General features: G+C 53.1%; 1 protein-coding gene and 1 long non-coding RNA gene across 4 annotated transcripts in view; one reads left to right on the top strand and one right to left on the bottom strand.

Annotated features, from left to right (window-relative positions):
- hip1 (huntingtin interacting protein 1) overlaps positions 1–23,803 on the top strand; it is a 23,958-nt gene extending 155 nt beyond the window's left edge. Inside the window, exons 1-31 of one of the 2 annotated variants that reach the window (XM_076014961.1) lie at positions 1–235; positions 12,620–12,683; positions 13,101–13,243; positions 13,587–13,643; positions 14,068–14,148; positions 14,872–14,948; positions 15,143–15,204; positions 15,909–16,049; positions 16,358–16,415; positions 16,520–16,595; positions 16,846–16,989; positions 17,079–17,176; positions 17,306–17,378; positions 17,506–17,689; positions 18,453–18,541; positions 18,717–18,833; positions 19,261–19,362; positions 19,849–20,043; positions 20,157–20,304; positions 20,410–20,496; positions 20,613–20,720; positions 20,811–20,947; positions 21,077–21,187; positions 21,355–21,413; positions 21,542–21,635; positions 22,110–22,210; positions 22,593–22,698; positions 22,797–22,920; positions 23,219–23,280; positions 23,430–23,553; positions 23,662–23,803. The exon at positions 1–235 is cut by the window's left edge and continues 155 nt beyond it. In XM_076014961.1, the coding sequence (XP_075871076.1) occupies positions 119–235; positions 12,620–12,683; positions 13,101–13,243; positions 13,587–13,643; positions 14,068–14,148; positions 14,872–14,948; positions 15,143–15,204; positions 15,909–16,049; positions 16,358–16,415; positions 16,520–16,595; positions 16,846–16,989; positions 17,079–17,176; positions 17,306–17,378; positions 17,506–17,689; positions 18,453–18,541; positions 18,717–18,833; positions 19,261–19,362; positions 19,849–20,043; positions 20,157–20,304; positions 20,410–20,496; positions 20,613–20,720; positions 20,811–20,947; positions 21,077–21,187; positions 21,355–21,413; positions 21,542–21,635; positions 22,110–22,210; positions 22,593–22,698; positions 22,797–22,920; positions 23,219–23,280; positions 23,430–23,553; positions 23,662–23,672 (3,150 nt within the window). In that variant the 5' untranslated portion in view covers positions 1–118 and the 3' untranslated portion in view covers positions 23,673–23,803. Of the gene's footprint in view, positions 236–6,879; positions 8,044–12,619; positions 12,684–13,100; positions 13,244–13,586; positions 13,644–14,067; positions 14,149–14,871; positions 14,949–15,142; positions 15,205–15,908; positions 16,050–16,357; positions 16,416–16,519; positions 16,596–16,845; positions 16,990–17,078; positions 17,177–17,305; positions 17,379–17,505; positions 17,690–18,452; positions 18,542–18,716; positions 18,834–19,260; positions 19,363–19,848; positions 20,044–20,156; positions 20,305–20,409; positions 20,497–20,612; positions 20,721–20,810; positions 20,948–21,076; positions 21,188–21,354; positions 21,414–21,541; positions 21,636–22,109; positions 22,211–22,592; positions 22,699–22,796; positions 22,921–23,218; positions 23,281–23,429; positions 23,554–23,661 lie in introns of those variants that run through there. The other variant, XM_076014962.1, reaches the window with a different exon arrangement.
- Positions 15,073–24,240, bottom strand: LOC142881001 (uncharacterized). Of its 2 annotated transcripts, none has more exons than XR_012925493.1 (3): positions 24,140–24,240; positions 23,844–24,105; positions 15,073–15,101 (listed from the first exon to the last, which is right to left on the bottom strand). It is a non-coding gene; the product is annotated as an uncharacterized LOC142881001 (long non-coding RNA). The 2 variants fall into 2 exon arrangements; XR_012925494.1 differs by having other exon boundaries at positions 15,074–15,105.
- Between the last annotated feature and the right edge of the window lie 760 nt (positions 24,241–25,000).

The following is a 25,000-nucleotide window of genomic DNA, read 5'->3' on the forward strand; positions in this document are numbered from 1 at the left end:
CCGCCTCTTTTCACCGTCTTTTTATTATAAAATATATTATTACAGTGATTTTATTGTTATCGAAACCCCAGCGGAGGCGGAGGCGGTGGCGGTGTTGGTGGGGCTTCAGCGGGAGAGAATGGACCGGGTGAAGAGCTCCATGCAGCAAGTCCCCAACGCCATCCCCAAAGTGATCCGGAGGACCGGGGGCGCCAACAGCCTGGAGCTGGAGAAGGAGAGCTTCGAGCGGGGACAGGTAGGGACGGAGGGCCGCGGGGGGCTGCTGGGAGTCCGGCTCTGCTCGGCTCGGCTCGGCCGGGGGTGTCACGTCTTTTCTGGGTGTTTACAGCGTCGAGATTCCTGTGTGTGTGTGTGTGTGTGTGTGTGTGTGTGTGTGTGTGTGTGTGTGTGTGTGTGTGTGTGTGGTCAGACAAACGGCTCCGCTGAGCAACAAAAACAACGCTGCAGAATGTAGGTCAGAGATGTGTGTGTTTCTCTCTCTCTCTCTCTCTCTCTCTCTCTCCCTGTGTGTGTGTGTGTGTGTGTGTGTGTGTGTGTGTGTGTGTGTGTGTGTGTGTGTGTGCAGGCTGGAAGCAGCTGTGTCATGTATGATGGGCTGTCAGCTCCTCCTGCTGGGGCCCCTCAGTACTCTGCTGAAGATCATCTCTCTGACTTGTCATGACGTCCTGCTTCCTGCTTCCTGTCTGCTTCCTGCTCCCTGCTTCCTTGTCCCCCCCACGCTGTGCCTGGTCCTCCAGACGGTGCCCTCCAGTGGTGGTGGTGGATGGAGGATGTGGTATCTCCGGGACTGGGTTGTTCTCAACAGGGCGTGCAGGCAGGGCTGGTGTGGATTAGCGGCCCGGCTGGCGCCCGGGTCACTGGGTCACTGTCAGGCCTGCCGGGGATCATCGCACGCTGCAAGTGTGTCATGGCGCGGGACAGCTCGCGCTCGCCACGTTTGGTGGTGGAGGAGTGGAGGTGTGAGTCGGCCGGGCCGTCCTGTGTTTTGATTGGTAGATGGATACAGATTGATAGACACTTTATTGGTCTCCAGGAGAAATTTGCGTTTTCCGGCAGCTTGACAAGAGAACTAATGCTTTGTGTTTATTGTGTGTCGTGTCTACTTGCTCAGCACGTGTGAGTGTGTGTGTGATTTCCTGACTGAAAATCAGTGAACGTGCTGTCTGCTGGGCGGGTGGATCAGCCGGAGATAATCTCCTCTGATCTGTTTGGGCTGCTGCTGCGACTGCTGCTGCTGCCGCTACTGCTGCTGCTTTCACCTCCTCAGTGTCCGGCTCACTTCCATCTCCTGACATTTAAACACACCCGGCTAGCGCTAATCACCACAGTGCCAGCAACGTCAGGAAACTCCCTGAGGAGAACCAACTCCCGTCCTGTAGTTTAGACTCCTTTCAGCAGAAGCTTCAGGTTTCTCTCTTCCACCTGATTCCCTCTCTGCCAGCTGGTAACAGTTTCATGTGTCCTATTGGTTGGGGAGCGGCAACACTGGATGTATCAGACTGTCAGGATGGCGGCACAGTGTTCTTTTTTTCCCCAGTGGCCACTCGAGGTACTGAAGCTAACAATTCCATTCGGCCCAAAAAGGCATTTTTTCCCCCCTTTAGACCACAATACAGAAATAGAGGTCTGTAAAACGGCTGACAGGACGACCTTTGACCTGACACACGGTTCATAATAATTGTTTCTATTGTAGATTTTTAAGTCTTGGACTTTTAATCTTTCTAAAAACAAATGATCAAGGCCAGAAAATTCTCAGAAAAGAGTTCTATATTCCCAGCACGACTTATTCTGATTGGCCGATGTGTTCTGTAGCATCACATGGCTTACAATGGCATGATGGGAAGTGACACTACTGCTACACACTCTATGGGTCACATGATGTGGAGGTAACCTGGAAGCCAGAAACTTTCCCCGCTAGTTAGCTAGCAACCCAATTGATATGAATGGGCCACCTTATTGCAGGCTGGGGTGGTGGGCGGGGCTTAACTAGACTTAACTAAAGCAGAGACCGTACCTTCCACTCTGTAGCTCCAGTGGTGGCGCTCAGATTTGCGGACTGTGCTGAAGTGAGCGAGCAGCAGATTGGTGCAGTTGGAACCCAGCTTTGTTGTTCTTGTTCTTGTTCTTCTGTAGTTTTTTTTTAGCTGAAGCAGGGGACGCATGATGGACGGATCATTTGACCTGCACTGACTTGTGACCCATGAGCAGCGTTGGGAAGATTTACTTTGGCATTTGTAATTGGTCACGATAACAAGTTCCTCTATTAAAAGATTTAACGGCAATGTAACCGTTTCACCACAGGACGAGACTTTACGAGGATTCCGTTTGCTTTTGTCTCTTTATGTTTGTTTGCTGTCAAGAATGGTTGCTACATTTTTCGCTTTGATTACTTGTCAAAAATATTCCGTCTCCTCCTCCATCCAATCATAAATCACACCCGCTGACGTGTAAATGAGAAAAAGTCTTTCCATGACACTTTCTTTTATAATTAGATAGAAGTAACTGTAATTTAATGACACATTTTTTCCAGTAATGTAACTGATCACTGTTACATTTATTTTGTAATTGAATTACGTGACAACGTCACGTGCAACCTTGTTACGTGTGACGCGGTGTCCAGCTATGAGCAAACCGATGATGATGATGGCGGTGATGATGGCGGTGATGATGATGATGATGATGATGATGATGATGATGGTGATGATGATGGTGGTGGTGATGATGATGATGATGATGATGATGGTGACGGTGGCGGTGGCGGTGGCCGGGAGGTGTCGGCCTCTCTCCCTGCTGAGCCGAGTCAACTAGCAGTGTGTGTTCTGCCCTCTCGGCGTTCTAAAAAGAGCACAAACAGGAGGGCGAGCCACATAGCACGCAGCAGCGGCGCCGCCTGCTGTAGCTTAATGACACGTTGAGCCTCCTCCTCCTCCTCCTCCACAGCAGCAGCAGCAGTAGTAGCGGCAGCTGCGGTTCACTCTTTAATTTTAGAAGTTAAACTGGGATGTGAAAAAAGTTTTCCAGCTCAGCTTCCTGGTTCTAAGACCGGTTCCAACAAAAGTTCCAACCCAATCAGTGTCTTTGAAGGCATCACGGTCTTCAGCTCTTGACTGAAATCACTCTGCAAACAAAGAAAAATGGATGGAACACAGCTATTTCATGACTTACTGACTATTAATATCATTTTGTCAAGTTGAGCGGGCTGGATTAGAAAGCTTTAATGGGCCGCATATGGCCCCCGGGCCATAGTTTGCTCATGCCTGCTATAGGGGGGGAACCCAGAGGTCTCAGCACCTGGTGCTAAGGTCGCTTCCTCTGTGTTCTCCGTTGGAACCATAATTAGAGCCTTGTGGGAAGTTGTGGGGCACTGGTTCCTCCGCAGGGGACGTGCCTGCAGACCAACGCCACATTGTGTTTCATAATTAGAGCTTTAAAATTAGACTTCCTGCCCACCCCCACCCCCTTCTTCCCTACCCGTTTGAATCCAGGACTCGACTGCTGTCTCTGCGTCCTACTTGTATTTTACGGCTCACTGGTTCCGTCGAAAGTTTTACGTCTGACTTCTTCCCTTTCACAACTTAACTTTGTGTGGAGGCGAGAGTTGTGCCTTTGGGATTATAATGAATTCTTCTCTGGGGATTTTCTGGCCTTTCAAATTTTTTTGAAAGTTCAAAAATCCAGAACTTACAAATCTTCAGACGAAGGATCAATTATGAACTGGGTTTCAGGTCAAAGGTCGTCCTGTCAGCAGCTTTTTGGGCTGCGTGTTTGTTTTTTTTTGTTTTGTTTTATTTGCTGCAGTACCTCGAGTGGCCACTAGGAAAGATGCCTTCCAGTTCTTAAGATACACCCGTGTTTATTTGCCTGTATTGAAGGAGCTATACTGCCTTCCAGCTCCACTTCCGGCCCCTCCCCCCTGCTGACTCCGCTCTGATTGGCCGCCAGGTGCCCTCCCCCTTACCTCCCTCCCAACCCATCATGCCCCACCATTGTGTCTCATCCTGTGATTGAACATGTTGGGGGGGAAGCTGGACCGTGGCTACCTCTACCTTTTGTCTCTGTTTTTTTTTAGTTTGAAAAGACAGCGAAAGGTCAAAGGTCATATCGCAAGAGCCATGCTTGTGCGTCAGCCAAGATAACGCGCGGGTCCGTGTGGGTTCCCGATAAATATCATAAAGATATGGGAGCGTCTATTTGCGGCAAATGTAGTTCAGAGTTCAAAATAAAACAAACAAAAACATGAAAATTCAAAACGCCAACTGGGACCAAAGAGTTTGACGTGAGATGAAAGCTGGGAACCACTGGAGGAGAAGCAAGAAGATCTCAGATGAGAGATGACCTCCTCCAATTGAAATGCAGGAAGTCAAAAGTGAAGTGTAAATCATTCACTCCCTCCCGTCCCTCCCGTCCCCCCCACCACCCACCACCCTCCAGCAACACGTGAATCACACTGCTGTGATGTCACACTTCCTGGAAGCACCAGTGAGACCCGCAGATGTTTGAAGAATAATTAACAGGTGGTGCTGGTGGTGAAGTGTTATCATGTAACTACTGGCCCATAAACTGCAACACAGCGTCCCAAAGAAAACTGGGTCAGAGGAAATTTCAAGTTTGGCCCCAAAATGAAACCAGAGAAGAAGGCGAAGGAGTCAAGTTCCCTCTTTGGAGCCCCCTGGTGGAGAACTTCAACCTTCAGACTTTCTTCTCAAACACGTACATTTCATAAAGGTGCAATAAAACACTTTTTTATATGTCAATAATCTATACTTATCTATAAATATTTTATTTCTTTTTCATCACTATAATATCCATTCTTTTCTCCAGCATTGCTGCTGTAGTTGTGTAAATTTCCATAATGTAGGATTAATGACGGCTGCTATCCTATTCTGCCAGAGGATTCTGTTTACTGCTGCTGCTTTGCTGCTGTTTACATTCCAAATCTTCTCGTGGAGCAGGCATGGGCAAACTACGGCCCCGGGGGCCGTGCGCGGCCCGTTAAGCTTTTTAATCCGGCCCGCCGAACTTAAGCAAATTATATTGATCGTAAGTCAGTCATGAAACAGCTGCATTCCCTCCATTGTTTCAGTGTTTTCAGACTCAGTTCAATAAAGAGCTGAATTAACACCGTGGGGCTTCAAAGACGCTGATTTTGTTCGCACTTTGCTTTTCTTTATTTTCAAATTATATTGAAGCGCATGCTTTCTACATATCCCATGATTTTCCTCCTATGAGGCGGCTCACCTCAGCACTGCATCCATCTGCTGCTGCTCCACTACCCCCCCCTGTCAAATTTTGGAACCCATTGTGGTCCCGCCAGTCAAAACGTTTGCCGACCCCCGCCGTGGAGGGACAGTCTTATCGTGGAAGTGTCGCTGAGTGTGCGATGTGGTGATTGGTGCCGTCTCACTCTTCAGTTCGACTCCTTTTAAAAATAATAATGAAGCTTCTTCCAGTGCGTCACCATGGAAACGTCTCTTTCTGTCGCTTTGAGCCTTTGTAACCATCAGTCGCGTGCAGGAAGTGTCCCTGAATGTTTCAGAAGCTCTCATCATAATGCCACACCGTCATGTTATGACTCCTCACAGGGGGCGCTGTAACACCGGACAAGGTTAAGCTTTTTTTTAATTTTATTTTTAAAGCCCCCCTCCCTGTATTTCCTTTAAAATAAATTAATTCTGCTAATTTCCCTTAACCAGTGCGACAATAGCCGATCCCTTTGTGAGGTCACAAATGGCACTGATCCTCAGCTCTCACCGTTCCCCAAACAGAGAGCAAATCAAGCTGCTTCCTGGACATCTGGAGGGGCTGCCAGTGTGAATTTTTCTCATTCGGTCCCTTGTTTTATCCCCAGTCTGTTGCCCCCTAGAGGCGGGAGGTGGTACTGCAGGCAAGCACAGCCTGACCTGGGATAACTTCCCCTCGTCCTCTGAGGTCCTCAGAGGACCTGCTCCACCAGCGTGCCCCTTGTATGTGTGTGTGTGTGTGTGCGCGTGTGTGTGTGAATGATGCCCTGTCACTGACCCCGCCCACTAGCCCCGCCCCCAAACGGCCCACGCCGTGCCAGGAAGTGAAGAGGCTCATTGTGTGCACACAGACGGTTTGTGTCGGAGCAGCTCGGACGCAGAGTCGAGTGTGTATCGATTATCTGCCCCCCCACCCCTTGCCCCCGGTGATCAGCTGACCTCAGACAGCAGCCCCCAGATCATTCGGTGACCGCCGCGGGGTGGGCGTGGCCGATGAGACATCGAGGTTGGTGCACGCCCTTGGGGAAACGCCGCACTTAGCATTTAATTTGTGAGAAGCAACTGACCCTCAGTGTGAGCTGCTGTCCTGGACAAGGTTCAGTTCTCCTCCAGGGGGCGCTGCTGTGTGCTCGCAGAGGCTGAGCAGAGAGTTGAGAAAGGGAACACAAATAAGAGTCAGTCAGGGGTGCTGATGGCGATGATGTATAAAGTTTATGGCAAAAATAAATGGCACATGTGTTTATTTCCATCCCCGACTGTTCCACAAATGTCTGTAACAACTCTGCCACCGCTGTAGCAGCAGCAGGGGGCGCTAGAGAGAAGCTCTTGATCCATGGTGGTGTTTGGTTGCTGCTTCACGTCTGATGTGGCGTTTCTGTTGGTCTTTGTGGAACTGATGCAGGATCGCTGCTGCTGCTGCTGCTGCTTTTGGTCCACACACACACACACACACACACACACACACACACACACACACACACACACACACACCTGCTGCTGCTGTTGTTGTTGCCTTGTGACTCCACGTTGTGTTGTTTCCCAAGGAACCTCAACGTTACGACACAGCGATCACACAGTCTGGACGAGAACATTTTAAAATCCCCCGGAAAACATCACTCCTTCACACACGCAAGTCACCGACCTGGGTCACGTGATCTGTTGTGACACAAAGAACACACACGCGCACACACGGCCAGGATTGGATTTGACTTTCTGCTGTTAAAAACTCTGAGCAGCTGCAGCAGCTGTGTTACATTTTCACATGCTGTGCATCCTGCAGTGTTTAACCAGGTTCACTGCGACACCTGGCGGCAGGTGTGTGGAGGTGCAGGTGGGGGTGGGTGAGGGAGGTGCAGGTGTAGGCCCAGGACCCTCCCTCACCTCGGAGCTCAGGAAGTGGTGAAGAAACTCGCGGAGCTCTGACGCCACCTGCTCCTGGCTGCGCGTCAACTGAAAAGCTTTTCCTGCTGCTGTTCCCCCAGAGGGCCAGCAGGGGGCGGCAGCTCCCTAGAATGGCTCCGCTTAGTGGAAGTTTTTTTTTGTTTTCCCAGAAAGCTCTGGCTGAACCCCCTGAAGCCTCCCTCAGCCTCGGCGATCATTGCAAAAGAAATGATCCCAACTCTTTGTTTACAGCCGCCCCAGCTGTTTCTCCCCCTCCTACGTCACTGGCGGAAGGAGAGGAGGGTTGAGTTTGTTCTGGTTGTTGTCTTTTTTAACTGATTTTTGTCACGCTGATGTGTTGAAAAGACGCCCCTCCTTCCCCCAAATCCATCTGTTTGCCTCGTTTCCGGCCCCCCTCTCCGCCTCCACCCCTGTCCGGCTGCCGAGGGCCCCCGGCGGGTCCCCGCACCCCAGTTTGTGCAGCAGCCCTCCACCTCCTCCTCGAAGCTCCGCGGTGCTCCGTGCTACCATTGTCTGCCGGCAGAGCGGGACACTCGCACCAAGAAAAAGAACCGCTCGGCGCCGCTCCGAGCCGGGGGCTCTTTCTCACTCTCCTCTGGCCGGGGAAGCAGTGCTGCGAGCCGGCCGCTCCTCCAGCTCCTTCCCGCCGCCTCGTCTGGAAGTCTTTCCCCCGGAAAAGACGGCGAACCTGGGCACGACGGGCAGGACGGATACGGGAACATTTTTATACCAAATCGGGACACATGTTGAGCTGACTGCTGCTGCTCCTCCTCCTGCTGCTGCTGCTGCTGCTGCTGCTCCTCCTCCTCCACCGCTTTCCCGGTACTAATCACTCCGCTGAGGAGACACCGAGCAGCGGACCTCCTCCGCTCCCAGCAGCGCCATGGATCTCAGCAAGATCGTAAGTGCGGCGGTGGGAGAAGGGCTTCTTTACATCGAACACACACACACACACACACACACACACACACACACACACACACACACACACACACACACACACACACTGAGGTTTCCTCTAGAGGTGGGGGTGGTGTGTGTCCCTGCAGCTGCAGCAGCAGCAGCTATGCTGGAGACAAGCAGAGACTTGTTGTGAGCTGCAGGTTTGTGTGAGAACTTTGTTGTTGTTGTGGTGGTGATGATGATGATGATGATTATGATGATGATGTGGAGGAGGCAGAGTTGTGCAGTGCAATGACTGGTCCTCAGGTCTGAGCAGGTTAACATGCTAGGACTGCCTCCAGGGGATTTGGAACTCCTGTCCTTAGGCTTGTATCTTGGGCCCTGGTTCTGGTTCCTGGGTCCTGGCCTCTGGATCCTGGGACCCTTGGTCCTGGGGTCCTGTTTCCTGGCTGCTGAGTTCCTTAATCTTTGGTCCTGTGGTTCTGGGTTTGTGGCTCCTGGGTCCTGGATCTTAGGTCCTGGGTCCTGGTTTGTGGTTCCTGGGGTCCTGGATCCTAAGCTCTGGGGTCCTGGGTCCCATGGTCTTGTTTTTTGGTTCCTGGGGTCCTGGTTCCTAGGCTCGGGGGTCCTGGATCCTAAGTCCTGGACCCTGGCTGCTGATGTCCTGGATCCTGGGTCTTGAATCCTGTGGTCCTGGGTCTGTGTTGGCCGGAGGTCTCCTGCTGCAGGTGGACTTAGGCTCAGCTCCCATGTGCCGTGAATGTCAATGATGGGGTTTTTGTGAGCCGGGTCTCACAGAGCTCCTTTGTGCAGCTGGCAGTGGATCAGTGGCCTCAGAAGCAGAAGAATCCCCTCCAGAAGCAGCATTTACTCTTCAGTCCAGCTCTTACTGGTGGACCTGCTGCCCCAGGAGGAGGTCCCCCACACCTGCTCTACACTGCGGCCGGTGGTGCTTCAACCACTGCCGTAGCTTCAATATTTCATCATAACTTTGAATGTTTTCCCACATTGGTCACATGAATTATTGATTTGTTGATGTCTGTCTGTCTGTCTGACACCTAGGAGAGGTGGTGGTGGTGGTGGTGGGTGGAGTCTGTAAGAGGCGAAAAAGGATGATTGTTTTCTCACTTTAATGATGCCTGATGTCTGATCGGCCCTCAACAGGGTAACACACACACACACACACACACACACACACACACGGTTGCTTCTTTACTAACATGTCATTGTGACATCATCGCTGCAACAGGAAGTGGCTGGCTGAGACTTAACAGGGCTCATAAACCTGCCGGGGGGGGGGGGGGGGGGGGGGCGTCGACCTCTGCTGCCCAGGCCTGTGTGTGAGCTTCAGGAGCTCCTGAAGCTCTCTGGGGATTTTTTTCTTGCTTTTGCTTTTTAATTGGTTCTTCCGAGAGGCTGCCGCCCCCTCTGGGAGCTCCGGACGCTGCCTGGTCATGTCAGTGATGAAGCTGAAGATGTTGGCGTTCTCCTGAGGAGAAACATCTGAAGCTGGGGGAGGTTCTTTTGAAGCTCCTCCCTGCTGCTGCTGCTCCTGGATTCTGTTTTTCTGATCCAGCTTGCAGATAACGAACGCTTGGTGTATAATCATGTTGGGTTTTTTTCCCAGCATGCATCTGAGTGCACAGGACATGAACTGGCGCCCTCTTCAGGAGGGTTTGGACACGGTCAGACCTAACACAGGTTCTGTTCTCGCCGGTGACCTTTCCAGTCGGGCGGAGCCGCTTCCGCCAGAACCTTTTTCCGCTCGTTATTCCGTGACGGAGTGGAACCACGTCCTGCTGCTGCTGCTGCTGCTGCTGCTGCTGCTGCTCAACTTGAACATTCATGTGTTTATTTCCGTCTGCAGCGGTTGAGCTGGTAGTCCAGGTGCGGCGAGCTCACAGAAACCTTGTTTTCAAACCTTGTTTTCAAATACTGGAGAAACCAAGAAATCCACCTTCATCATCACACAGGGGCCCGTCAACCTTAAAGGGGCAGGACGCAATTTTCCTCAGAACTAAAGCGATTTTGTTTTTTAATTGCTTGTATTTGTAAAAATGAACACACAGCCCCTTTGAAAATGTCCCTCATTCTATCCTCTACCTCACGTCGATCCCACAGGATCAACGCTTAGCCCTGTGTTTGCAACCTCCTGTCCTAAAACTGACTTTCTTTTGCTGGACTTTCCTCGCGTTCAGAATGTGCTACCAACACAAGGTGATCTCAGAGGAGGCGGAGCCACCTGGCTTGGGTGGAGGGTGGTGGGGAGGTTGACTCAGCGTAGTTATTAGTTGCTCTTTGTGACATCACAAAGGGCAGGTTTTGGACCTGTGAGCGCACAGGTGGGAGGGGGTTTTGGATGGTTGTGGGCCTTGTTGTCGCGATCCGCCTCTGTCCATCAACACTGGCTGGGTTTGGGCCGAGTGGAAGAGCAGCAGCAGCAGCAGCAGGAGCAGGAAATGGGTCTTTGAGGGTGTGCCAAGGCAGGAAGCCACACCCCAGTCGCCCCCGTAGTCCCAGAGCTGCTCCCTGATTGGCTACCTGATGGTCGGCTGGCTGCTCTGACTCACCTCCTTCTCACAGCCGCACCATGTGATGCTCCTGCACCTCCAGGGAGGAGCTCCAGTCATTTCCTGCCACAGCTCCACTGGGATCCATGACATCATCAACATCTCCATGTCCAGTCATACTGTTACTGCTGCTGCTGCTGCTGCTGTCATGAGGTGGTCGTCTGAACCCTGACACTGTTTCTCCTGCTGGTCTTTGGGTCCTGGAGCCTCATTTGGCAGTCAGGAGGTGTTTCCTGTCTCTGGACTGGACCACGGCGCCATCAGCATATCAATGGCGGCTGGCTGCAGGAAGTAGCTTGTGTGTGTGTGTGTGTGTGTGTGTGTGTGTGTGTGTGTGTGTGTGTGTGTGTGTGTGTGTGTGTGGAGGGGGGGGGGGGGTTGAGTTCTTTTAAACAACTCCTCAATAAGACCTTGTCGGGGGTTGGTTCCTACTCCTGGAACGGCTGATCGGTGAGGCAGGGTAACCAGTGCAGGGGGCGGAGCCAGACCCTTCCCGACCGGCTCCTCCTCCTCTCCGCTCTCACAGCTGTGGGAATCAGCAGCTCTTCTACTTCTTCTTCTTCTTCTTCTTTTCCCACTTCTGTAAAAGTGGGTGTCAGCTGCCAGTGATGGGTGGTGGTGGTGGGCGGTGCCCCCCCCGACTGACACGGCGTGAGGTCATGTGAGAATGAGAACTTTGACAGGAAATGGCACAACAGCCACTTCCTCTATTTTTTTCAGCCCAGATATGTGCGGAGCTGAGGTTAGACCACCTCCTCACACAGCAGAGGTGTGAAGAGCGACACCCTGTGGCCCACTGACTGACTGACTGACACCAAACTGCCAGAGCAACATCCAATTGGACCGCTAGAGTGTGATGGACAGAAGGGCTCGTCAGGTTTTCTGTCTGTTCTGGGTATGAGGTTCTGTCGAAGGTTCTGTGCCTGAGGTTCTAGGCCTGAGGTTTGGAGTCTGAGGTTCTAAGTCTGGTTCTCAAAAGTTCTGGGTCTGAGGTTCTTGGTCTGTTTCTCTAAGGTTCTGGGTCTGAGGTTTGGAGTCTGAGGTTCTTGGCCTGGTTCTCAAAAGTTCTGGGTCCGAGGTACACTGTCTGAGGTCCTGGGTCTAAGGTCTGTGGTCTGAGGTTCTGTGTGAGGCTGCAGAGGGAAGCCGTGCCGTGAAGTCGGTCACTTGATTAGTTCCTTTTGGTTCCTCTGACTGTCCAGAAGGTTCTGGAGCTGCATTGATCAATGACTGTGTAACCATCACTCTGATCTGATCTGATCCTCGACCGGCTGCTGCTGCTGCTGCTCTTCTGGTGACTGTGGCTGGATGGCGAAACAGGAAGTGACCAGTCAGCAGCAGGATGTTGGTCCTCCTCCCCCGTCTCTCAATCAGAGGAAGTTAGAGTTGCGGGTTTGAAACCTGGTCGATGCTCAGCAGCAGGAAACGTCCTTTGTTTGACCTTTAGAGCACCACAACCACACACACACACACACACACACCCAGCGTCTTCCTGCTGCTTCCTGGTGGTGATGATGCGCTTCCTGTTCCTGACTCATCACATGCTGGAAGCTGGAAGAGGAGGCCGAGTCGACTCAGCACATCTGCAGGAAGTGATGTTACACAACAGGCCTCGCTCGTCCTCCGCTGACCCCGGCAGCATGCGCTGCCATGCAGGGAAACAGGAAGTAGGAGGAACGACCGAAGGAAGCGGACCACCAGCGGGGGGGAGCTTGCAGTGACAATTTGAATGTTGTTTTGCGCCCCTCCGGTGGGGGGTATAAAAATACATCATTTTGACCTTTGACCTTTTGCGCCAGGTTTTATTTTCATTGCTGTGGCCCGATGAGAGAGGCAGAGGAGGGGCTCAGATCTCCTTGCACCCCCACCTCCATCACCACCACCACCGCTTGAGGGAGGGAGAGGGGGAGGGGTAGCGACTGTTGCACATTCTCTCCTGTCGGTGGCGCTGGCTGGCGCGTCCCTCTGACCTCGCTCTCCTCTCTCTGTGTTTTGTCTCCGCAGGCCGTCAGCATCAACAAGGCCATCAACACACAGGAAGTGGCCGTCAAGGAGAAGCACGCCAGGAATATCCTCTCACTCTGTGTGTGTGTGTGTGTGTGTGTGTGTGTGTGTGTGTGTGTGTGTGTGTGTGTGTGTGTGTGTGTGTGTGTGTGTGTGTGTGTGTGTGTGTGTGTGTGTGTGTCCTTTTTTTGGATGGGTGCACTTCCTTTCACAGGCTCAGGTTTTCAGACAGACTCCATACTTCTATTAGCTTAGCATTAAAGCTAAGGGAGCGACTAGCGGTGACCCTCAAACTACTGTATGTGTGTGTGCGTGTGTCTTTTATACACATAAAACAAACCAAACGTCTTCAGTTCAGCTGCAGCTTCACAACAGAGCAGGTCGCATTTGTTGAAGTTTGTCGTCGTCGTAGCTTAATGGATCGTCCACTCCGCCCCACCCATCGCTGTGCCACGCCTCCTTGACTCGGCCCCTCCCCCACCCTGCATCCTGGGCACCCACCATGAGAAGGGCGCTCACACCTTCTGGGCCGCCGTCAACCGGCTGCCGCTGTCCAGCAACGCCGTCCTGTGCTGGAAGTTCTGCCACGTCTTCCACAAGCTGCTGCGCGACGGACACCCCAACGTAGGCACCACACACACACACACACACACACACACACACACACACACACACACACACACTTGACTTGCTCACACACAGATATAAACACACACACAAGCCAACACAAGACGACTTTTTACTTAGATTCCCTACTATATTACTACTATATTTCTACTGTGTGCATATGAAGAAAACTCGTGGGTTACTTTGGTGTTGAGAAGTCTTTGGAAGAGACGCGTTGACTCAGTGCTTTAACCGGAGTATTTTGTTTTTACTCAAGTATCCGTACTTTAACTGAAGTACACAATGTGAATACTTTGACCTTGTGTGTCTGCTGATGACCTTCTGCTCCCTGTTCCACCAGGTGATCAAGGACTCCATGAGGAACAAGGCGGATCTGACCGACATGAGCAGGATGTGGGTGAGTCTCACACCCTGGTCCCTCCTCCACATCATCCTCCTCCTCCTCTTCCTCCTCCCTCCCCTTCCTCCATCATCTTATCGTTCTCCTTCCTCCCCTTCCTCCATCTCTTTCTCCGCTTCCTCCTCTTCCTCCTCCTCTGTGCTGATTGGCTCAGAAACATCTGAAGAGTCAAAGTCGCTAAGCTAAATGCTAATCCAAGCGTGCTGATGCCATCAGGGAAGTGGCTCCCTGTTGTTGTTGTTGTTGTTGTTGTTGTGCTTCCGTAGGCTGACTAAAGGCAAATAGGAAGTGGACAGAAACGTCACACGTCCAGCAGCCAGCAAGACCTCTGCTGCTCGCTACCTGTTCACTGATCACATGTCTCTTTATGCCCCCCTCACCCTCCTCCCCCCTCTCTCTGTGCCCCTCCCCTCTCCCCCAGGGTCACCTGAGTGAAGGCTACGGGAAGCTGTGCAGCGTCTACCTCAAACTGCTCATCACCAAAATGGACTTTCACGTCAAGGTGAGGCACCGAGGCCTCGGCCGCACGACTCTGTGATGATGTCACCGGGTGGAAAGGGGGCGTGGTCTTCCTCAGCTGAAGATTAAAGGTCAAACGGCAGCTCGTGGTCATTCTCGGCAGCAGAAACTAACCGCAGACTCGTTCAGTGTCTGGCAACCGCCGGGGACGGAAACAGGAAGTGAACTGTTCTCACACCTCACACCTCACACTCGTCAAGGTCACAGAGAGAGCAGTCAGACACACACGCACAGATTCTCCAGCACATGGACTGTGTGTTTGTTAGAAGAAAAGAATGAAAACCATCTTTCCCAGGCTGAGCTTTGTCTTCCCCCTGCTGGACACTGTGGGTATTTTTTACTGGACTGCTGCAGGAACCCCCACCTGACCAATCAGGAAGAGGCTCTGTTGAGCTTTCATTGTTATTATTTACTATCCGACCACACACACACACACACACACACACACACACACACACACACACACGTACACGTACACGATGAGTGCAGGTCCAGATGTTCAGAACACAGCCTTCCTCCTCAGGGCAACAGGTGATGTGTGGCTGCACACTGCTGCCCCCTGGTGGTGAAGAGGTGCTGGTGCGTGCCAGTCGCTCCAGCAGCTACGGCAGAGTCGTGTTCTCCCTTCATCTGTCAGCCGTCTCTCATCACTCATTCTTCTTCGTCTTCTTCTCCTCCTCCTCCTCCTCCTCCTCTCCTGCTCCAGAACCCTCGGTTTCCCGGGAACCTGCAGATGTCGAATCGGCAGCTGGACGAGGCCGGAGAGAACGACGTCAACAACTTGTGAGCATCGGAGGAAGCCTCATTAGTTTGACCTCGCTCCAGCCGAACCAATCACAACGCAGTGATGCCGTGACACTGGAGAGAAATGACATCATCTCTCTCTCTCTCTCTCTCTCGCTCTCTCTCTCTCTCTCTCCCTCTCTCTCTCTCTCTCTCTCTCACCCTCCACACACACACATACACACTTTCTCCAGCTTCCAGTTGACTGTGGAGATGTTTGACTACTTGGAGTGTGAGCTCAACCTTTTCCTGAGTGGTGAGTCATGGACACACACACACACACACACACACACCCCTACCCCTGGTCACAGCTCAGTCAGGAAGAAAAAACAAAACCGAAGGCGAAGGAGCTCAGAGATGTTTGATGCTGGCCTCAAGAGGGCAGACCCCTCTCTGTGTGTGTGTGTGTGTGTGTGTGTGTGTGTGTGTGTGTGTGTGTGTGTGTGTGTGTGTGTGTGTGTGTGTGTGTGTGTGTGTGTGTGTGTGTGTGTTAAAAGTCCTGCCTACCTGATGCTCTTCCATACTTTCTATCCCACGCGAGGGCAAACTACGGCCCAGGGGCCATATGCGGCCCACTAAGGTTTTTAATCTGGCCCACTGCACTGATTAAATTATGAAATCATTAAATTAATAATTGAGTGTTTTCAGGGTCATTTCAATAAAGAGCTAAATACCGTGATGCCTTCAAAGACACTGATTTTGTTGGAACTTTGCTTTGGTTCATTTTCTGTTGACGTTGAATCAACATGTTGTGGTCCCACCAGTCAAAAAGTTTGCCCACCCCTGGTCCAGCCTGACCCACTGCTGCCCTCTGCTGGTGACTTCCCAGCACTGCACTCCCTTCTGCTGGACACTCAGTTCACTAAAACACAAGAAATAAGTGCCTTTAGAATCTAATATAAGTGTGTGTGTGTGTGTGTGTGTGTGTGTGTGTGTGTGTGTGTGTGTGTGTGTGTCCAGTCTTCAGCTCCCTGGACATGTCCCGCTCGGTGTCGGTCACGGCCGCCGGTCAGTGTCGCCTGGCGCCACTCATCCAGGTGATCCTGGACTGCAGCCACCTGTACGACTACACCGTCAAGCTGCTCTTCAAGCTGCACTCCTGTGAGTGAACCCCTGCCCCCTGCTGGTCAGCCCACGAGGGAAGCGCAATGATTGTGCACGATGTTAATGATAATAATAATGATGTGATAGTTTTTTTTTCTCGATGTGATTACTTGTTGTTGTTGATAATGCTAATAATAATTTTCATTTTTATTGTTATTTTTATTATTATTAGTGGTAGTAGTAATATTGGACATTTTTTATATTAATCATAATGACAGTACCAGTAGTAATAGATATTTGACACATATTGCTGTGTATGGCTGAGTGAACGCTGGTCATGTGACCTGGTGTGTTGCGTCTTGCAGGCCTTCCAGCCGACACCCTGCAGGGTCACAGAGACCGCTTCCAGGAGCAGTTCAAAAAGTAGGAACTCTCACCCTCTCTCTCACTCACTCATTCACTCACTCAGTGTCTCACTCTGTTCCCACGGCAACCTGCCGCCTGACTCCGCCTCCTCCCTGTTGCAGGTTGAAGAGTTTGTTCTACCGCTCCAGCAACCTGCAGTATTTCAAGAGGCTCATCCAGATCCCACAGCTGCCGGAGGTGAGGAAGGGCCGTCCTGATTGGACGATGTCCCACCATGGTCCCCGGCGGTCGGTGTGTGTGTGTGTGTGTGTGTGTGTGTGTGTGTGTGTGTGTGTGTGTGTGTGTGTGTGTGTGTGTGTGTGTGTGTGTGTGTGTGTCCCTTTTTTTTGGATGGGTGCACACGCTCAGGTCCATTCGCTTAGCATTAAAGCTAAGGGAGGCTATAGAAACAGCTAGCGGTGACGCGGTGTGTGTGCGTCTCCCGCAGAACCCCCCGAACTTCCTGCGAGCGTCGGCGCTGTCGGAGCACATCAGCCCGGTGGTGGTGATCCCGGCCGAGGCCTCGTCCCCGGAGTCGGAGCACGTGGTGGAGACGGACGAGCTGGTGGACACCGACGTCCCCGTGCTGCCGGTGAGGGAACTGCAGCTGCCGGCTGAGCTCAGCGAGCTGCCGTCCGCGGCGTCACATGACCCCCGCTGACCTTTTGTGACCCTTGACAGCCCGCCGTGGAGACCAAGTTTGACGACCTGTTTGGCACCTCGGCCGCCATCGACCCGTTTAACTTCAACAGCCAGAACGGCATGAGGAAGGACGACAAGTAAGTGTGTGTGTGTGTGTGTGTGTGTGTGTGTGTGTGTGTGTGTGTGTGTGTGTGTGTGTGTGTGTGTGTGTGTGTGTGTAAGCAGAAACACCAATATGACCTGTGTGTGTGTGTGCGTGCGCTCAGGGACCGTTTGATTGATCAGCTGACCAGGGAGATCCAGGCGCTGAAGGACGAGCTGGAGTCGTTCCGGCTGGAGGTGAGCAGCTAACAGCCAATCACAGAGCATCGTCCAGCAGGGGGCAGCAGCATCACCTCCCTCTCTGTCTCTCTCTCTCTCTCCCTCCCTCTCTCTCTCTCTCTCTCTCTCTCTCACCGTCCATCAGAGTGGGCGGCTGTGCCAGGCGTTGAGGGGGCGTGTCAGTGAGCTGGAGGCGGAGCTTGCCGAGCAGAGCCACCTGCGGCTGCAGGCTGCAGGTGAGAGTGAGTTCTTGAGGGCGGAGCTGGAGGACGTGAGGAGGGTCCGAGAGGACACGGAGAAGGAGCAGCGCAGCCTCACCGAGATCGAGAGTGAGACACCGCCTCTGTAAACCTGCCGCTTTGCTGCCCCCCGCTGGTTGCTCTTGATTCTGCATCCTTGTTTCTTCTGGCTACAAATTCTTCTCCTTCTTCTTCTTCTCCTTCTCCTCCTAATTAAATTTTGGTTGTAAAAGTAAAAAAAAAAAAGTCATCTTCTTCTCTCTTGTAAAAACCTTACGCTTTGCTGCCCCCTGCTGGTTGCTCTTTGTTCTGCGTCTTCATTTCTTCTGGTTCCTAATTCTTTTCTTCTCCTCCAAATAAAATTGTGGTTGGAAAATAAAATAAACTAAATTAAGATCTTCTTCTTCTTCTTCTTCTTCTTCTTCTTCTTCTTCGCCTCCTTCTTCTTCTCCTCCTCCTCCTCCTCCTCCTTACTCCTTCTTACTCCTCCTCCTTCCCCTCCTCCTGCCCCTTCTAATAAAATCGTGGTTAAAATTTAAAAAAAAGAAGAAAAAAAGTCTTCTCTTTTCCTTCCTTCCTCTTCTTCTTCTCAGCCTCAGAGGTTAAGGGAGATAAAATCCACTGCCTGTTGCTAAGGCAACCTGTTTTTGCTTTGCTTCCAGTTGCAACCTGTACATTCACAGGTAATCGCAGCCTGGCTCGGGCACCAGTCTGCCATCTGCTGGCAAACCCACTGTCCTACACAACCTGCTTCAAGTGTGTGTGTGTGTGTGTGTGTGTGTGTGTGTGTGTGTGTGTGTGTGTGTGTGTGTGTGTGTGTGTGTGTGTGTGTGTGTGTGTGTGTGTTGTGCAGAGAAGGCTCAGGCCAACGAGCAGCGCTACAACAAGCTGAAGGAGAAGTATACGGAGCTGGTCCAGAGCCACGCTGATCTGCTGAGGAAGGTGAGACCTCTCGCTCGTGTGGCCGGTCCAAAGCAGTCCGAACCGGTTCCAAGAGCCGAACCAGAATACGGGTCGTTGATCCACATCCGGTCAGGTCTATTAGCTTAGCATTAAAGCTAAGGGGGAAACAGCTAGCGGCGACACTAAAACTGCGGGTGTGTTTATTTCTGTCGAGAACGCCGAGGTGACCCGGCAGATGACGGTGGCCCAGGCGGCGCAGGACGAGGTGGAGGCGGTGAGGAGGGAGATGCAGGAGAAGGTGAAGGCGGCCCAGGAGACCTCAGACCGACAGGTGCAGTGCTGTCGCCTCTACGCACCTGCATGTCGTAGAACCACTAGGAAAGGTCCCGGATGACCGTAAAAAATAGAAAACGCATCAGTCGGTTTGATTTTCGAACACAGCGTTCACTTTCCCTTTTGAAAATGTGATTAAAAGGATGCTTCAAGTTCTGAAGTGTTTGAGAGTCGGCCGTTGCTTCCGTGGTACTTTACTTTTTTTCTTTATTTTTTTATGTGTTTATTTTGTATTCATTTTTTTCTTTATTTTAACAAAATAGTGTTGTGACTGCTCTTCATTAAAGTCCAGCTGTAAATTATTGTTACGTTTCTTGTGTGTGTGTGTGTGTGTGTGTGTGTGTGTGTGTGTGTGTGTGTGTGTGTGTGTGTGCGCGCGTGCGTGCGTGCGTGCGTGCGTGCGTGCGTGCGTGTGTGTGTCTCAGGAGTCACAGCAGCTGCAGCAGCTGCAGGAGCTGCAGGGGGAGCTGCTGTCCAGCAGGGCGGAGCTAGAGTCCCTGAAGGCCAGCGTCACCTCGTCCCAGCAGGTACCCATCATGCACTGCTCCGGTAGTTAGCCACTCGCAGGCTAAGCCAAGATAGGCTTCAAATCCCTTTATTTTGTATGACACCAGCACTTCGGGCCAAAGAGTTTCACTGTTGTTTTCTGTACATGAAACTAGCGGGGTTGTCGTCCCGACTGGGTCTCAAGTATCGCTGTGTGTAAAAAAGAAAAAAATGCACCTGCATTTTGTTTATCATTGTCTCAGATTTAAAGTGAAATCTGCTTTACTATCTGACGGCCGAACTGAGCAGCGTTGAAGCCGAAACGTCAACAGCAGCACATATTAAACCTAAATACAGCCATATCGTGTATTGTGATGAAAATCAACCAGGTCCACTGTGTTTTCACGTCATTGACTCCTGCCTGAACGTTTTAAAATTTTTGAAATATCGCTTTTATTTTGGCGAGTATTTGGCTTGGGTGTAAATCAGCCTCAAGCCTCTCTGCTTCTCTCTCTCTCTCCCTGCAGTCCAGCGAGACGCTGGGATCCCAGCTGGAGGCCCTGCAGTCGGAGAAGGCCGAGCTGGTGCAGAGCCTGTCGGCGCTGGAGGTGGAGCTGGTGTCCAGGGGGGTGGAGCTAGAGCAGGCCCAGGGCCTGCTGGCTGCCGAGCGGGAGAGCGGCGCCAAGGCGGCCGAGACGCTGCAGAACCAGCTCAACCAGAAGGTCGGCCAATCAGCCGGCTCGGCCAATGGGCTCGCGGCTCCGCCTCCCCCCCCCACCCCCACCCACACACACACACTCTAACACTCACTGCCCCCCCCGCCCCCCTCCCCCAGGAGAGTCGGGAGCAGGCGCTGGAGAGCCAGCTGGCGGAGGCGCGCTGGAGCAGCCTGCAGGGGGCGCTGGAGGAGGCCCAGAAGATCGTCCAGGAGAGCTTGGCTCAGATCGACGACCCCGCCCACATCGGCTGCACCAGCTCCGCCGGTCTGGCCCCGCCCCCGCACCCACGCTCGCTCGCTGCTCACTAGCGCCACCTGGGCAGCGACTTACCATCACCTCTGTCTGTCTGTCTGTCTGTCTTCTCTGCAGACTACCTGGCGTCCAGGTGCCAGGCCTCTTTAGACTGCATGGAGCGCCTCCGTGTGGCCAGAGAGGGTTACTGCGCTGACGACTCAAGTGAGTTTATTTGTGAATCTTTAAGTCAGCGTTAATTAGCTGCTTGGTGGACAGGCAGTTTCATTGGGTATTCGTCAGGTTGAACTCACCCCATCCTTCCTCTTCGGCCCCTGCAGGTGTCGCCGAGCTGGCGAGGGTTCTGATCCACAGTGGCCACCTGCTGGGCGACACCATCGTCCAGGGCAGCGCCACCTCCCACATGGTGCCGGTGGAGCAGGCTGAGGGTGAGTCGCCCCCTGCTGGTGGTGGGCAGCTGGTTGGTGGTGTGACTTCCTGTGTGTGTAACGCTGCCCCCCGCCCCCCCTGCTGCGCAGCCCTGTCGGACAGCGTCAAGGCCTGCGGCGCCGCAGCTCTGGCGCTGCTGGCTGACATGAAGCAGAGGGACTCGCTGGCGGCGGCGGACGACGGCGGCCTGAGGGCGGCGCTAGAGGCCGTCATGGCCACGGCGGTGGTCAGTGCTGGGATGCCAACACACACACACACACACACACACTCACACACACAGAAACAGAAACAAACGCACGCTGAGTTTCAGCCTAGGAAAAAACTAGGGAATAAAAAACTGACTGCTTTTTTTCAGAAACTGCGACCCAAAGGTCTGGAGCTCCAGCAGGGGGAGCTGGGGGACCTGGTGGAGCAGGAGATGGCCGCCACCTCGGCCGCCGTGGAGTCAGCTGCTGCCAGGATAGAGGTGAGGGTCTGTGTGCGTCTGTGTGCGTCTGTGTGCGTCTGTGTGCGTCTGTGAGCGTCTGTGTGTGTCTGTGTGTGTCTGTGTGTGTCTGTGAGCTGCTGTTCCATACGACGGCGTGCAGCTGTCGGGACTCACTCTGACTTCCTGTCCCTGGTGGACGCCGACAGGAAATGCTCAACAAGTCTCGGGCGGTGGACACAGGGGTCAAGATGGAGGTCAACGAGAGGTAAAGACACGAAACAAGTTGAGCTGGTTTCTCAGCGACTTGAGTGGGAGCTTGAAATCATCCAGAGGCAACTGGACGTCGGCTGAACGGAGCCGCTCAGCTCTGCTCTGCTCTGGCGCCCCCAACAGGATCTTGGCCTCGTGTACGGAGCTGATGCAGGCCATCAAGGAGCTGGTTCTGTCCTCCAAGGACCTGCAGAGGGACATCGTGGAGAGCGGCAGGGTGAGCACCACACACACACACACATGCACACACACACACACACACACACACGTGATACAAAGCAATACGTCGTATAGGGTTAGGGTTAGAAAAGGTCCCAAATTACCGTACAACCAATTTTTTTTTTTAATGTGTGTTTATTATCTATTCATTTTCTCTTTATTTTGAACAAATTTGTCTTCTGACTGCTGTTGCTCAGTTCATTAAAGTCCAACAGTAAGTGACTGCTACATATCTTGTGTTGCTTACAACACATCAGTCATCATCATCTCACTAATATGTGGATGCTGGCTACTTGCTGCATTACTGAGTCTGACGCTGGGTCTTGTTTTGTGTTGTTTTGAAGCAGCTGCTGTTGGATAGATGCGTATTGCGGCTGTGGGGGGGATAAAAATGAGAGCCTCGCCACTAGAATACACTAGACTCACACCACTGTGCTGGAGCACCTTGGTCATGTCCTCTCTTGTCCACCAGGGGGCAGCCACCACCAAGGAATTCTACGTCAAGAACTCACGCTGGACCGAGGGCCTGATCTCAGCCTCCAAGGCTGTGGGCTGGGGAGCCACCGTCATGGTGTAAGTGTGTCCGTCTCCCAGTCAGCCAGCACCACCGGCTCCCTCATGCAGCCGAGGACCCAGTTAGTGCCAGTGGGGTCAGTCTCAGTGGTTCCAGTTAGTAGCAGTGAATCCCGGTAGCGCCAGTAGTTCCAGTTAGGGTTCTAGTAAGTGTCAGTGGTTCCAGTTGGTGCCAGTGGTTCCTGGTAGCACCAATGGTTCCAGTTGTGGCACCCATCAGCTCTCAGTGTCTCCAGTCAGCTGCCCATGGTTCCAGTTGTGGCTTCACTCAGCTGCCAGTGGATCCAGTTGTTCTGCCAGTGGATCCAGTTGTTCTGCCAGTGGTTCCAGTCGTGTTTCCAGTCAGTTGCCAGTGGCTCCAGCAGGTGCGGTGTCGTTGCAGGGATGCGGCCGACCTGGTGGTGCAGGGCGAGGGGAAGTTCGAGGAGTTGATGGTTTGCTCCCATGAGATCGCCGCCAGCACGGCTCAGCTGGTGGCCGCCTCCAAGGTGAGTGGCCGCAGTCCTCCAGCCAGCAGGGGGCGACGGCGGCGGGTGGGAGTCCGCCTCTACCTCACCAGGCCGTCTCTTCCCTCTCCTCCCCGCAGGTGAAGGCGGACAAAGACAGCGGGAACCTGCGGCGCCTCCAGCAGGCTTCCCGCGGCGTGACGCAGGCCGCCGCCGCCGTGGTGGCGTCCACCAAGTCGGGCAAGTCTCAGATCGAAGACACCGGTGAGAGACACTTTGACTGTGTGTGTGTGTGTGTGTGTGTGTGTGTGTGTGTGTGTGTGTGCGTGTGTGTGCGTGTGTGTGCGTGTGCGTGCGTGTGCGTGCATGTGCGTGCGTGTGTGTGTGTGCGTGTCGGTCGTTTTTTTGGACAGGTGCACTTCCTGTCACGTGCTCAAGTCTTCAGACAGACTCCATCCTTCTATTAGCTTAGCATTAAAGCTAAGGGAGGCTATGGAAGCTGCTAGCAGTGACGCTAAAACTCACAGAATGAGTTTGTGTGTGTGTGTGTGTGTCCATCCAGACACCATGGACTTCTCCAGCATGACGCTGACGCAGATCAAACGGCAGGAGATGGATTCACAGGTCGGAAAAAAATGAATTATGGATTCAGTCGATTTTGTCACAACGGAAATTTTAAAACGATAACAGAGAGAGGGGGGGGGGAGTCAGCCTGCAGGAAACAGAGGGTGAAGGTGTGATCTGCTGCTGTGCTGTGCTGTGCGGTGCTGCAGGTTCTGGTTCTGGAGCTGGAGACCCGCCTGCAGCGGGAGCGCGAGCGGCTGGGCGAGCTGAGGAAGAAGCACTACGAGCTGGCGGGGGCGGCCGAGGGCTGGGGGGAGGCGGAGGGGGGCCAGGGTGAGAGCGCCGCCGCCGCACGGTCACATGACCCGCTGAGTTCATGACCCCCACCCACCCCCACCCACCCAGTTCTCTGACTGTTGTCCCGCCTCCTGGTCTCTGCAGGCACCGGCTGAGAGCAGCGGCGCTGGTGGTGGTGGTGTTGGCAGTGCCCCCTGCAGGACAACAACCTGGTTCCTCCGTCAAGCCCCGCCCTCTCTCTCTCTCTCTCTCTCTCTCTCTCTCTCTCAGTCTGTCTCGTTCTCTCTGTCTCACCAAACTGAAGGTGCTTCTCCTCCATTGCCCACCACTTCTTCTCTCTCTCTCTCTCTCTCTCTCTCTCTCTAGCCAAACTGAAGGTGCTTCTCCTCCTTCGTCCTCCTGTCCTTCCCTCCTCCCCTCTCTCTCACGGCACACTCTGAACATGGTCGCCCCCTACTGGCAGGAGGACTCACAGCCAAGCCAGACAGACAAACAGAGACGGACAGCACAAGTTCTGAACGGAGGCATCCCAGGATGCATTGCACAAGGGGGCGTCCTCCTCCTCCTCCTCCTCCTCCTCACTTCCTGCTTCTCTCTCTCTCTCTCTCTCTCTCTTTCTCACTCTCTCTCTCTCTCTCGCTCTCATCAGCAGCGGCCTCGCTCAACCTTCTGCCTTTTTTGACTCTGTTGCCGTCACATGACTGTTAAGGTCTCGCCCCCCCCAGACCCCTCACCCACTCACACACACTGGGAACTCCGCCCCCACCCCCCACCCTCCCTTCTGACCTAACTTTGATTTTAACACACGCCTGTTCTCTGGGGCCCCAGGTGCATCATGGGAAGGATCTAACCAACCTAAGATGTTTTTTATGTTTTTACCCCCATTGAAGTTGGACAGGAAGCATTTTTTCTTCTTCTTCTACTGTCGGACGTGGAACAGCAGCAGGGTCGCAGTCAGTCTCGGTGAGACCAGCAGGGGGCGCCGTTGCCCCACAGACTGACCCACTCCGCCCGGTGCTCCCCCTCCTCTTCCTGCTTTTCTAACTTCCTGTCCGCTAACCCGGCGTGCTTTTTGGCGCCTCGGCTCCTCGTCTTCTGGTTGGTCGAACGCCAAGCTCCGCCCACAACGCAGGAACTTATAAAAAAAGGGGCGACGGGACAAAGACAGAAGAGTGGGCGGAGCTTGTCGATGCTGCATCGTGAAGGAAGAGAAATCAAACGTACCCTGAGAGACTTTTCTGCCCTGCCCCTCCCCCTCCAGTGGCCCCGGCCCCTCTCCTCCTTCGGCCCCGCCCCCCCGCCCGCCAGCCTTCCAAACTGCCTCACACTCTGTAGTCGATCAGACGCTCACCGCAGTGACCAGCTCCGTCTTTGTATGATGAACTAAAACACTGCGTTGGTGGCTTTTGTTTTAAATTTTTCTCAAGTTTTTTTTTTTTTTTTTTGAATAAATATTTCCAGTCATTAATAACAAAACGACTGC

Source organism: Nelusetta ayraudi, unplaced genomic scaffold, assembly GCF_046127955.1.
Source record: "Nelusetta ayraudi isolate G7.1 ecotype Tasmania unplaced genomic scaffold, CSIRO-AGI_Nayr_v1 ptg000175l, whole genome shotgun sequence".
NCBI lineage: Eukaryota > Metazoa > Chordata > Actinopteri > Tetraodontiformes > Monacanthidae > Nelusetta > Nelusetta ayraudi.